The 14288-nt window shown below is 48.6% G+C and overlaps 1 protein-coding gene across 7 annotated transcripts in view; it reads left to right on the top strand.

Moving 5' to 3' along the window:
- Window positions 1–7537: 7537 nt before the first annotated feature.
- Window positions 7538–14288, top strand: part of HM13 (histocompatibility minor 13) — a 41072-nt gene continuing 34321 nt past the window's right edge. For 3 of the 7 annotated variants that reach the window (XR_004345979.1, XR_004345978.1, XM_032606917.1), the window contains exon 1: window positions 7563–7858. Coding sequence is in view for 5 of the 7 variants with exons in the window: in XM_032606917.1 (XP_032462808.1) it covers window positions 7676–7858 (183 nt within the window). In the remaining 2 variants the exon portion in view is untranslated. Of the gene's footprint in view, window positions 7859–14288 lie in introns of all 7 variants that reach the window. The other 4 variants (XM_032606919.1, XM_032606918.1, XM_032606916.1 and 1 more) reach the window with 4 other exon arrangements.

Raw genomic sequence — 14288 nt, 5'->3', positions numbered from 1 at the left:
AGCCCCAGATTTCTGAGTCTGGATTGGCCTCAAAATCAGAGGCTGGATTTAAGCCTCAAAGCAAACCTGCTGCTTTTACATCAGCCAGGTAGTGGCCTTCCCATAGCCAGTGTCCCCCAGGCCCATCTTGGACACCCCCATTTCACCTGGACTGAATCTGTTAACTGGCCTCAGCTGCCCTCTGCTGGCAGAAGAGGGCACTAGAGCAAGGAGAGCAGCTGCTTCCCAAAGCTGCACAATTCTCAATGAAAAGATCGCCTGGAGGGGTGGGATAGGGAGGGTGGGAGGGAGGGAGACGCAAGAGGGAGGAGATGTGGGAACATATGTATATATATAACTGATTCATTTTGTTGTAAAGCAGAAACTAACACACCATTGTAAAGCAATTATACTCCAATAATGATGTTAAAAATAAAATAAAATAAAATAAAGTACTATAAACTGTGAAAAACAAAAGAGAGAATACCTCGCCAGCACCCATCTTCCCCGTCTCAGTTAGTAGAATCTCTATCATCCGGTAGCTCAATTCAGAAACCCAGGACTCAGTTCCTCCTTCTCCCTCACTCCCCATCAGGGAGTCCTTTTGACTCTATTTTCTGAATAAAATCCTAAATCAGAAATGTCCTAAATATATCTAATCACGTCCACTTTTACTCCATCTCCACCAGACACACCCTAGCCAAAGCCACCACTATCTCTTCTTTGGCCGATTTGTTCACTGTCACTCTTGTCCTGGCCAATCCATTTCCCACTCAGCAGGCAGAGTGCTCATGGTATACTCTGACTCCAAAATCCTTTCTCCTCAGTGTATAGCTCCTCATACCATTCAATGTTGAACCAAATAGGGAAATCCCTGATATACACACAGCCCCATCCACCCTGGGCACTCTGCAGGCATGGAAAATCTTATGAAGATTCAGGAGAACAGAGGTGCTCGTATCTGAGCCTTACAAACGCACTTGCCCGCCCACCACCGGGAATTTTCCCCTCTCTCCACGTGGTGTCCCAGCCTCACCATCTCACTGGCTCCTCTCCTTCCTCCATCCTCCCCTTCATTTCTGTCTGTCTCATTGTCTCCCTCCCACAAATTCCTTATCATTTCTAATGCAAAGCACATTTGCCATCTCTGTTTATTTGGCACCTGCCAGCGAGGGCTCTTGGGGTCTCACATTCCCCTCAAGTGGATTGTCAAGGTTATCTTCCCATACTATACATATACACAGTTCCCTCCCCAGGAAAAATACCAATACCAAGACAATAACATTTTCACCTGAGTACAGCGTGGTGCTAACATTCTATGACTAACATTCCATCATTCCAACATCCTATGGCGTGGCCTGAGATTACTGAAATCCCCGCTGAGCCCAGACTCAGACCATGTAATGGATGCTTCATCCCCCGCAGAGGACTTGTGTCGGTAGAACTGGACACCCTGACCACAAGGGAGCCTCCGGGTTCCTGAGGCAAATCACAGCATGTTAACTCAGCTCATGGGGGCTGCCATTGTAGTGCACAGATATGCTGTGGAAGAAAATAAAGACACAATGCAGAGAAAGGATCCTGGCAATATAGACATCCTGGTTTTCGGGGACTAACCGAGGTCCAGCTCTGTCCCTGCCTGTCCTGTCCAGGGGTTGGTTTTTCACCTCTTCCTTGGAGGCTATACATTCCCGCTTTTGCCTAAAGTGCATCCGGCTGGCCTTCCTGGTTACCCCAACCACAGCGCCCTGACTCGCCGTCAGAGGCACTGCCTTTCCCTTGGCAAACCCAGCCTCTGTCCCCAGTCCAGCGAGGAAGAAAGGGAACTGTAAGTGACAACTTTTTCTTTAGTCTTCAGAGATCTTTTATTTCCTTTTTGAATGTCAGGAGCAGAGGGATGGGTTCATCACACTCATTCCTTCATAGTAGACCATCATCACTCTTTTCCCCAAGGCCCTTGTTTTACTTTACTTATGTACATATTTTGTTTGTTTTAATTACCAGTTCCCACCCTCATTCCCATCCCTCTATAGGCAACCATTCTAATGTGCTCAATATGTATTCTTTAATATGTAAATATCCTTGTTAGATTTGCAATGTTGCTATGTAATATGTACTTTTAAATTTTATTTTATTGTAGTATAGTTGATTACAATGTTGTGTTAATTTCTACTTACAGCAACATGATTCAGTTATACATGTGTATACTTTCTTTTTCATATTCTTTTCCATTAGGGTTTATCAGTGTGATATGTGCTTTTTCTTAACATTTTGTTATTTATTTTATTTATTTATTTTTGGCCACATTGGGTCTTTGTTGCTGTGCGCGGGCTTCCTCTAGTTGCGACAAACAGGGGCTACTCTTCATTGCGGTGCGCGGGCTTCTCATTGCAGTGGCTTCTCTTGTTGTGGAGCACGGGCTCCAGGCACGTGGGCTTCAACAGTTGTGGCACGTGGGCTCATTAGTTGTGGCTCGTTGTGGCTCATGGGCTCTAGAGCACAGGCTCAGTATTTGTGGCACACAGGCTTAGTTGCTCCGCGGCACGTGGGATCTTCCCAGACCAGGGCTCGAACCCGTGTCCCCTGCACTGGCAGGCAAACTCTTAACCATTGCGCCACCAGGGAAGTCCCTGATATGTGCTTTTATTTTTTTATTTTGTTTTTTTTCCTGATATGTGCTTTTAATCTACATAAATCATATCACACATTTTTCTTAATGCTCAGGTCTATGTTTTAAAGATCTACACATGTTGATGAGGGTAGGGGGATTATGAGGGATGCAGTTGCTGCCCCACCCAGATCCCCTTTACCAGACATAGTGGCCTGACCACCAGCTGTTGTGAGTATTGGTTAAAAAACACTCACAGCTGCCACCTTCTCTGGAGAATTGCCCTTGGTCATACAGAAGCCAAATGGCCAGGGAGACTCCCCGCCTCCCTCCCTGACCCCTAGACTTGGCCAGTGACTGACAGATACAGGATTACAAGAGGCCTCAAGGCGGGAACAAGTCTGTGGCACACTTTGTGCCACAGAGGTCCCCATGAGGTCATGCTGGAGCGAGTCCCCGGCAGAAACCCCATCCTCACTTGGTCTTTTTTTTTGCCCGTTGCGGAGCACAGGCTCCGGACGCGCAGGTTCAGTGGCCATGGCTCACGGGCCCAGCCGCTCCGCAGCACGTGGGATCCTCCCGGACCGGGGCACGAACCCGCGTCCCCTGCATTGGCAGGTAGACTCTCAAGCACTGCGCCACCAGGGAAGCCCCCCACTTGGCCTTTTATCTCCTGCCTTCCTTCCTTCTTCCCTTCCTCCTAAGGACACTCCCCACCAAAGGCAATTAAACAAGAATCCTCATCTCTGGCTCTCTGACCTATGAGAGTGACCGTGCATTATCATCCAAACTGGTACACATTTGAGAATGCAAGGGGTTCTATTAATAATCAGCCAGGGCAATCTTATGATGAACCATAATGGAAAAGAATATTAAAAAAAAAGAATGTATATATATGTATAATTGAATCACTTTGCTGTACAGCAGAAACTAACACGACACTGTAAATCAATGAAAATATTGAAAATAAAAATTTTAAATATTGATAAAAATAAAAAATATTGAAAAAAAATGTCATCCAGGGAAAAGGGCAGAAGCCATGACTGTCCTGACTGCACTGACCGAGCAGGCACTTGGCTCGTTGCTTCTCATTGTGCCCAGTATCCCATGGTATACACCCAGCACACGTTGTCCATTTGTTCCTCAGGGACACACACCTAGGTTCACTCTAACTTTCTGCTACCACCAGGAAAAAAAAAAACTGCAGGAAAATCCTCAGACATGTTCCCTAATAGACCTGTGTGAGAATTTCTCTAGGATGATGGAACTGAAAACACAAGCCACATGACCAGTTTTAGCCTCCAAAAAAATCTTCCCAAATGAGAATTCCAGTCATACTGTAAGGAGGTATAGGGGCACAGAGAGTGTTTCACCCTGTTTCTTCTATCTTAGTAAAACCCCTGTGGCGCTTACTGCTGGCTCCACACTGCTAGAAATACAGGAGTTCCCCGAAGTTCCCTGAGGAAATCACATTTGACTCAAGCTTTGAGGAATGAGTAGGGGTTAACCAGTGTTGTGAGGAAAGATAAACATGGTTAGGTGGAGGGAACAATAAACTCACTCCTCCACATATAAATATTTATTGAGCACATATATTTAAAGGTCCTGTAGCCTCAGTAGGTAACTTAACAGTAAACGTTTACACAGTTTTACTGCTTCCCTGCCCATTCTCTCCCAAGAATCAAGAACACAGGATCACCTGGGCTCCTGAGGCAGGACTATACCTCCTACAAATACAATGGATCTCCTACACCAGCATTTGTCAAACTAAATGTGCACTTAGATCACCGGGACATCCAGTAGGTGTGGGTGGGGCCTGAGATTCTGCATTTCTGATAGGTTCCCAGCTGCTACTACTAGTCTGGGGATCACGCCCTGATTAGCAAGGTCCTGCAGAACCACGATACCATTATCACTCCCAAACAATCCACATTCAAATTTCCCCACGTGTCCGAAAATTTTCTTTATAGCCTTTTAAAAAATGTTGTGATCCAGGATCCAATCAAGGATGATAGATTACACTTGCTTTTCCCCTCCCTTCATTCTCCTTTCATCTACAACATGGATTTTTTGGTTTTTTTCTCTTTCATGGCACCAACATTTTTGAAGAGTTCAGGCTAGTTGTTCTGAATATGCCACAGTCTGGCTTTTTCTTATTTTTCCTGATGTTTCCTCATGCAGGTTAAACATGTTTGGCAAGAAGACTACGCAGGTGATGTGTCCCCCGCATTGCATCACGTCTAGTCATTTTGTCCCATCCCATTCGGTGATGCTAAATTTGATCGCTTGGTTAAGAGAGTGTCCACCAGGTCACTCCACTTTAAAGGGAAGTTTTTTCTTCTATAAATAACTAGTAATCTGTGGGGTAAATTGTGTGACTATCCTGTCCCTCAAAAACCTTTCTCCCAAGGGTTAGCATCCACTAATGATCCTTGCTTACTATTTTCAGAATTATTTAAGCATGGAATAGTGTGTGTAAGTGTGTGTGTATATGTGTGTGCGCATAAATGAGAAAAAAATTGGAAAAACTGAAATCCATTCACAGTGACTGAACACAGTAATAAGAGAAATGGGGTGGGAGTAAGTCTGCATCTTTCTTTGGAACAAGTGTTTGGTAATTTAACTATCCCAGGCTCTAAACAGGCTCCATTATTGACCTCAGCTCAGATCTCCTCTGGGAAAGTAACACCATACAGGAGGCTTGGCAGATGAAGCCTCGGGGCACCACCCCCCCCCCACGCACAAGATTGTCTTATCCCTGTCTCCAGAGAATACCAAGACAGGCTGGCTCCAAGCCAGAAATCCAACCCTCCAGAAGCCTTGATGGGAGCTTTCTGAACTTGAGTCGACCCCTCAGATCTCTGGGTCATATTCACAGTCTCCCATGAGTGTAAAGGGAGACGGCCAGATCTGCCCCAGACCAAACTAAATCAAGTGCTCAGCCTTGCATGAAGCAGGAGTGTCTCTGATTTCCAATTGTATGCTCTCAGATGAAGAGGCTCGGAGCCATGAGGCCCAGCTGCTGGGCCAATCCTGTGGCCTGAATTATTGATGGATGAATTCATCAGGCGCACTGCCTTCACCCATCCACTCAGGTCATGTCCAGTTTATTGAAAAACAGAGCCTGAAACTGTACACCATCTGCCCAGAACTAAGTCACTCTGGTCCAAACTCCTTAGCCCTCTTTGTAGCTGGAATATTATAAAGAGCAGAGGCTTCAGAGCCCCACAGACCTGAGTTCAAGTTGCTCCTCTTCCTCTGCTGGACTGTGTGACCTGGCTGGCTAGTTTACCTCTGTGAGCCTGTTTCCTTATCTGCAAAATGGGACTAATCATATCTTACCAGTGTTATTGAGATCAAAGAAGACACCTATAAAGTTACCAGTACAGTGCCTGGCATGAACTAGGCAAACTCCATTATGCAAACTTTTATAGTCTGACTCCTTGCCTTTGTCTCCTCTCACTGTGAACCCTATACTCCAACCCCACCTCACCACCTGTCCAGCTTGGACCAGGCCATGTGATTTTACACTATCAGTGTCACTTATCAACTTATTGCCTCTCTGCTCTAAAACCACTCTTTTTGCCAGCTCTGTGATAATGGAGCCAGACCTCGTAAATATTTCTTCCTTGCCAGCTGACATACTTTAAGCCTTTTCAGCAGAGTGTACTAGAGGAACACTGGAAGAGAATGGAACTTCCCTTCCTGGTTCGAGGTTGGCTCACTTCCTGGGTTCCTGGAGAACATGCTTTCTTCCCACTGCTTGGCGCAGGGTTTCTCCAGTGCTAGGTGCCTGCAGGGTACAGCTTTCCTCAATTTGTCTGCTACATACTTTCTCCAGCTCTTAACTAGAGCACCATTAGCATAACCAGGAGCCCCAGACAGCTTGGGCCTGCACCCAAGTTCAGGTCACTCCTACATATACCCTCTCCTCACTCCTGGACACACATACACTGGGAACCCGACAGAGCTGGCCATCTGCAGAGCAAGCCACCTGACTTTTGTCCTCTGGAACTGGCTGGAACCACCCTGGCCCAAGCCATATACAAAAGTTCACTAGGTTCCTAGAGAGGAAGGTCTCTCTAAATTACTAATCTCCCTTAAATTACTTAATTTAATTTAATTTACTTAAATTACTAATCTCCCTCTAAATTACTTAATCTGCAGTGGTTAAGAATCTGCCTGCCCATGCAAGGGACACGGGTTCGAGCCCTGGTCCGGGAAGATCACACATGCCGCGGAGCAACTAAGCCCATGCGCCACAACTACTGAGCCTGCACTCTACAGCCCATGAACCACAACTACTGAGCCGGCGTGCCACAACTACTGAAGCCCGAGCCCATGCTACGCAACAAAAGAAGCCACCGCAATAAGAGAGCCCACGCACCTCAACAAAGAATAGCCCCCGCTCGCCGCTACTAGAGAAAGCCTGCACACAGCAACGAAGACCCAATGCAGCCTAAAATAAATATTTTTTTAGAAAAACATGCTATGTAACATATAACTACACACTAACATCTTATAGACTGATTTATTTATTTTATTCATTTTATTTATCATCCTCCCAACAACCCCCCTGCCACACTAAAAGTGCAAGCTTCATGAGAGCAGGGACGGACTTTTGCCTATATTGTTCCCTTCTGTGTCCCCAGAGCCTAGGACAGTGCCTGGATATGATGGGATACTCAAATACTTGAGTGAGGGAATGATTAAATATTGGATGAATGTCTGCATGAGTAAACAAATTCTTAGTTATTAGTATCCTGGAGTTAAGGAGGTTGACTGGGACTAGAGAATGGGGCCCTCAGGTCTCCCTAGGGATGGATATCCACCGCAGTGGTCCAGTGTTCCTCTCCCTGCTGCCAGCAAGTTGCTTAGCAACCGGCCGCCTGTCCCTCCGCCACCGCTAGAGGGCGCGCGGGCGGGGAGACGTGAACGCGCACGCGTGCGCGGCGCAGGCCGGCGAGAGAAGCACGTCACTTCCTGTTTCTTTAGGGGAACGTGGCTTTCCACGCATAGCCCGTCTTCCCTTCTGCGTCTCTGCTGCAGCTGCCGGACCTGGAGTCGGACCGCGAGTGCAGCCTTGCCATGGACTCGGCCCTCAGCGACCCGCATAACGGCAGTGCCGAGGCAGGCGGCCCAACCAACGGCACGACGCGGCCGCCTTCCACGCCCGAGGGCATCGCGCTGGCCTATGGCAGCCTCCTGCTCATGGCGCTGCTGCCCATCTTCTTCGGCGCCCTGCGCTCCGTGCGCTGCGCCCGCGGCAAGGTAGGGTCAGCGGCAAAGCCGGGCGCTGTCCACCTCCCACCCTGACACGGCTGGCACGGACCCTTCCCCCGCCCGCCCTGGACGGGACAGACACCTCCTCTGCCCGGACACTGACCCTTCCCAGCATTGCTCACCACCGCATCCCCAACCCGGGCCCACATCCTGGGGCTGACCTTAGGTGCCCCAGGATCTGGGCACCGATCCACGAACCAGGTACTGACACCTTTCTCAAATAGGGAGCGGTTTCCACCCCCGTTCGGACCTTGACACATCCCTCCCTCTGTGCACCATGCTGGAAGCACTGTTGGCCGACCCTGACACTGTGATTCGGGTACTAATTGTTTTCAGCCTGCTGGACCCAGCCAGACCAGCCTCACGCTCTGCTCTGGCTGTTCATCCCATCTGGGACAGTCACCCCATCCCAGGCTCTGGGTCAACATCCATCTGTATCTGATGGGGCACTGGTTCTGACACCTCCTGAATAGTACAGCCTCTTGTCATTCCTCACCCTAACCCAGGGCAAATTCTGGCACCCAGGCTCATCCCTAGACTCTGACACCTGTCCAGCTGGAACCTGTGACCTGTAGAGTGCTCTCCTAGAACCCCCAGATCAAGCCTTTGCCCCACCTAAAAAAAAAAAAAAAAAAAAAAAAAACACAGGAATATTAGCTCCTGGAACCCCCAGCTCAGCTCCTAGTTTTTTGCATCACTTTCTGGAACCAATTCCGGTCACACAACTCCTCAGGACCTGGCACTTTGGTGCCTCTTTTTTTAACCAGCCATAGACCCTTGGTTTGCTGGTTTTCTCTCCCTGACTACACCCAAGCTCAGACCTGTCTGAGCCTGAGCCCAGACCCTATTCCTAACCCCTAACCCTGACCCTCTTCCCACCCCAGACCCTACCTCAAAGTAGCTCTTCTCATGCCCCTTAAGACAGTCTTTCCACCAAACTGGGCTTACCTGCTGAGTAACTGAGCTGCTGTAGGCCTCTCTTGTGAGACTGGGCCAGAGCTCATCCCTGTCCTTCAACATCTGTCCCATTGGATACCTAAGAGGACCCCAGGGCCTTCCACCTTCTGACTTCCTCTCTGTCACCCTTCTTCCTGATATTAAGACCTCTCTAGCCCGTTGCACCAGTGACTTCTCATTTCCTGGCAGCCTCTCCCATCATCCTCCACCACCTCCTGATCTGCAGCTCCCTGCTGCTCCTCCCCCACCCAGACCTGAAGTTGAACCTTAGCGGAAGCCGTCGTACCCAAAGAGGGCAGACCCATAGAGGAGCTGCCACTTTTGAAACTGCTCAAGCCCAGGTTCTCAAAACATTACCCAACTTGAGCAGTGGCCGAGGCCTGCCACCTTCCTTTCTCAAGATCAGAGAACTTGAGGCTGGTTCCCTCTGTGGTCAGATGCAAAGGGGATTGGTCATGCTTAGGTGGCCCCATTTTCCGTACAATTCTGCCTCTTATAAGCAGAGTTCTGGTGGCTTTCATCCTCCCTACCTTTGTTTCGGGCGAACACTTGGTACAGGGGGATGTTCTGAAATAGATCAGGACAAAGAAGGTGAAGGGCAGCAAGGAGTGAGCTGGGCACTTGATGTGAGGGGCTCCCTATACTGAGTAATTCTCCTTGGCACCATCTACACATGGATTAGTAATCTCTTCAGAAAACACCTTCCAGACAACAGAATTTCCTGAACCTCCACTGTTGTCCAGGGCAGACGGATGCTGCAAAGATGAGTGGGTCAGAGCCCTGTCACCAAGGAGTTGAGGTGTCTGGACGAGAGAGGAATAACTAGATCTGTGATTGTAGTACAGGTAGTGCCGCAGGCTTTAGGGAGAAAGATGGAACACACCTGGGGCAGGGCAGGGCGGCTTTGTGCTGGAGGTGGGCTGGAGCCTTGACGTAGAGGTCGAATTTCCCCCAGAAGACATTCGAGGCAGAGGAAACCAGGAAAGCAGCTGTACGAGGCAGTTTAGGTGATGGTGGACGGTCTGGAGTGGCTGGAGCAGAGGGTAGGGATAGAAGAGAGCTTTCGAGCGACTGAAGCATCTAAATACCTCTCCCCAGCATCTCCGGCAAGACAGGGGTGCTGGAAGACTGTGCATGGAATTGCAAACAGCCTGACCCTTAGTAGCCTCCCACCACCAGTAACCAGGGTATTCTAAAGTTTACAAGCCTTCGCCCTCTGATTCTCCCAGCAACTGAGTGAGACAGGCAGAGCCAGTTTTATTAACACCATTGCACAGAGAAACTAAGAGTCAAAGAAATGACTTCTCTGCCAATTAGGGGCAGAACCAGGTGTCCCTGGTCCTAGTCCGGAGCTCTCTCTTTGATGCAGGTGCCTCTAAAGACCCATACAAGTGGCATTTTGGCCTAGGGAGAGGACAGGCCAAACGACTCCCCTTTTTCTACCCTGAGTTATTTCTCTAATCATTTGGCAAGGAGAGAAAAGTTAGCTTGGGGGCCCAGGAGTTTTGATTTCCCACTAGTGTTAGACCCCCCACAGCCAGCTGAGAGGGCATGTGAGGACAGAATTCTCCCTGGGGGCAAGTTGTCCATGACAGGCAGGGTGAGTTGTGAAATCATGGGAGGAGAAGTCCGGGAGTGTGTTGGGAAGAAGTAGCCATGGGCAGAGCCATCTGAGAGCAGTGCCCATTCCTGTCAGAGACCTCTGTTCCCAGAAGGGAGCAAATCGCAGCAACAACTACTCATCATCGCTTCAAAGGCCTTTGGCCTGTAACTCAGAGGAGCCCCTCAGCCAGCTGGACTGGGTTGCTGCTCTGGGCTGGGTACCAGGGGTGCCAAGACAAAGAAGGCCAAGCCCTCCCCTCACAGAGCGCAGTCACCAAGGAGAAACAGCTGTGTGACCAGCCGACTGCTAGAGGTGGCAGCAGTGATCTTTGGCAGGGTGGATAGCTCAGCAGGCAGGACAGGAGGAGAGGGAGGCGTGGGCCCACAGGTGTTTTCCAGGAGGCAGTGAGCAGTTTGATGTGAGCCCAATACAGGTACTCGGGTGATGTAACAGGAAGATGCTGTGGGATCCTGCGGCCATTCTGAGGTACAGAATCCTGAGGGCAACACACCAGTTAATCTTCGTAGTTACTACATGTTTGCATTTGTAAAAATTCAAGCAACGCAGAAGTATAAAGGAAAAGCCCCCCCCCCAGTACCACTTCTGTGGAAGTAACCCAGTTAGCTGTTTGGTGTGCCATCTTCCAGACCTTTTTCTGTATATATACAAACAAGTATGTGCCTGTGTGTATATACATATGTAAATTTATTTTTATAGAAGTGGGATTTTGCGGTACATAATTGCCCTGAAACTTGATTCTTTTTTTTTTCCTTAACAGTATGTCTTGGTCATTTTCTTATGTCAGTACATGTAGATGTACCTTGTTTTATGGCGGGGAGGGTGGGTCACGCACGCCCAAGGTGTAGAATTCCAAAGGTACAGGGGGACAAAGTGAAATCTCCCTCCCACCCCAGCTTCCCAGTTTCCCTCCCCCGAGGCAGCCCCTGTTACATGTTTCTTGGCTATCCATCCAGAGCCTCTGTGCCTTTACAAATAAATAAGCATATGCTTCCCCCCATTTTTTGCTACATAACTGTTACATTTTGTTATAGATAAACTCTTTTTTACACCTTGCTGTTTTCACCACTTACATGTTGGAGATCTAATATGTCAGTACACATGGCACGGTTGTGTTCTTTAACAGCTGTGTGGTGTCCACCTGTACCCCCCCAGCCATGATTCTCAAAATGTAATCCGAGGACCAGCAGCATCAGTTATCACCCGGGAACTTGTTAGAAACGCAGATCTGTTCACAAGCCCTCCTGGCGATTCTGATGCGAGCCCAAGTGTGAGGGCCCCTGATTTGGAGTCCTCCACTGGTCAGTTAGGTGTGTCAATCTTCTGCTATCGCAAACCATGCTGAAATTAATCTCCTTATACATTTGTTACTTTACACTTTTCTGTGTATTTGTAGGATAAATTCCTTAAAATCGATTTGCAGGGTCAAAGGCTCTGTGCATGTTTGATTTAGACGGATTTTATCACATTATCCACCATAGAGGTTGTACCAGTTTATACTCCCACCCGCAGTGACCTCAGTTCTTGTTTGATGGCTTCTTGGTAGTCCATTCTCCAGAGGTTTCTGAGCTGTTGTGGGATGCGATCAGGTCCTTCAGAAAGAGCTCCTGATAGGGGAGGTGACAGGCAGGAAGGGGGCTGGTGAGGTGGTGCTAGTGGAGACTGCAGTAGGGGCAAAGGGCTGGGGTGGGGGGGGGTAGTTCAGGAGATGCACAGGTGAGTGAGTGCACGTGGCAGTGAGGAGAGGAGACCCTGGGGTAACAGAATGGCCCACGAATTCCAGATCCTTTCTAGGGCATGGCCTGGAAGCAGAACTCCCAGAGCTCCAGCTGAGCCAACGACTTGAGCGAGCCATCTTCCCTCGCTGCTTTTGCTTCCGCCCTGATAACTGAGCATGCAGAATGTCACTGGAAGCTGAATTTATTTCTGCTCTTTGTGTCAGTTCCCAACCCCCCCCCCCCCCCCCCCCCCCCCGCCACCGCCCCCAAGTATGTTTTGCATTTCAGGAGCCATTGCATTTGCATAAGAACGTCTAGTTTAAAAATCCAAATTGAATCAGTGGAGAATCCTGACAACTTTTTGTATTTTTCCAACTACAAAGATTCTGTTGCCTTCAGGATTCTGTTCCTCAGAAAGGTCGCAGGCTCCCTGAGCATCTTGTCACAACTTTCCAGCAGAAATTTCCAGATAGAAAAGGTAGAGGACGTCTAGGGGGTAATAGCCAAGAGTTTGGGCTCTGGAACCAGACTGCCTCAGTGTGAATACTGGCTCTGCCACTCGTCAGCTGTGTGACCTTAAAGCAAGTTATGTCACCTCTCTGAGCCTCAGTCTCTTCATCTGTAAAGTGGAGCTATTAAAAGTACCTGCTTCCTGGGGTTACTGTGAGGATGAAATCATGTAAAGCACCTAGAACAATGCTTGGCACCTAGAAAGCTCTCAGTAAGTGTTATCCGTGTTACTGTCATCATTGGTCAGACTTCAAGTCTCCTGTTCTGACTCAACATTGCACGTGGGATATTTCCAATAGTCACCCACAGAGGAGACCAGATTCCTTGTGTGATGGAGCATCTGTCCAGCCTGGTTTGTCATCGAATAATATTAAGCCTCTTCCCGCCCAGGATCCTGGGCTGAATTGAAATGACTGTGGAAATGAGCGGTAACACTGGTTTGTAGGTGAAGCCAGAGTCCGTGAATGTTTTCATACCATGTGCCCTGCCTGCATCTACAGGTCCCTCTGCCTGGTAAGCGCTTCCCTTCCTCGTACACAAAGCAAACTCCTCAACTTAGTCAGCGTTTATCTGGCTTCGACTACATACCAGACCCTGTGGTTGGCCTTCAAGGCCTTGCTTAAGTGATATCTGCTCTAACCACCTCTGACACTCCCCTGCTTCCTTGTGAAAGTAGTGTCCTGTCTGCTTTCTCATGATTCCCTTCTACATAAGAATAATACAAATAATTTATACAACTTGTGGGAAGCTCAAGGCACAACACAAGTACTTCCAGTGCTGTGGGGAAAAAAAAAAATCATCAAATCCTGGCACCCCATTTTACAGCTGAGGAAATTGAGGCTCTGAGAAGGGAGTTAACTTCCCCAAGGTCCCAAACCTGGAAAGAAGCAGAGCTGGGAGTGCAGCTGGGCCTGCTGACATCAGAGCCCTCCCTCCACCACTGGGCACTCATGCCACGTACCACCGCAGTATGCGTGTCTCTGTTCTGTCACATGTCACAGTATGCGGTGATATTCTGTTTACATGTCAAGGTCTTGGCCTACCTGCCTGTGAACTCTTTATGGTCAGGAGCTCCTGTATTTTTGTGCCCACCCTGCTGCTACACAGGAAATATAATGATTTTATGGAGGTACACAGAGAGGGCGATGAATTTGCCCAGACCCCCCAGCACAGTGCTGCCAAAAGCAGAAACCAAGGGCTGGGAGAGAAGAGGGAAGGAAGATGACCCTGCCTCTCCATGTCACTGTTGCTCACCCACCGCCACCCCACTCCCAGCAAAGCTGCCAGAGAGTGACTCACACAGAGCTACCTGGTCCCTCCACAAGGGCGGGTCTCCCTTCAGCCCTGTGCCTGGGCCGCCTCAGCCATGCATATGTTGGGGTTTGGTTAAGGGCCTCCCCACTTGACTAAAAAACATTTTTAATATAAATTTAAACCAGAATTATACTACTATGATGGATTTTCATTCGAAGGTCTTCTGTCATGAGTTCTATGGAGCTGACTTAATTTTCTATGTTGCACTGTTACTGTTTCCGATTTTTTTCCATTTTGATAATACTGAAATGACTTTGATTGCCTTCAGTTGTTTTCCATGTAAATATTTATCCTCCGT

This window comes from Phocoena sinus, chromosome 15 (assembly GCF_008692025.1).
Source record: "Phocoena sinus isolate mPhoSin1 chromosome 15, mPhoSin1.pri, whole genome shotgun sequence".
Classification (NCBI taxonomy): Eukaryota; Metazoa; Chordata; class Mammalia; order Artiodactyla; family Phocoenidae; genus Phocoena; species Phocoena sinus.
The sequence above is the reverse complement of the archived record's forward strand: the minus strand, read 5'-3'. Positions and strand labels throughout refer to the sequence as shown.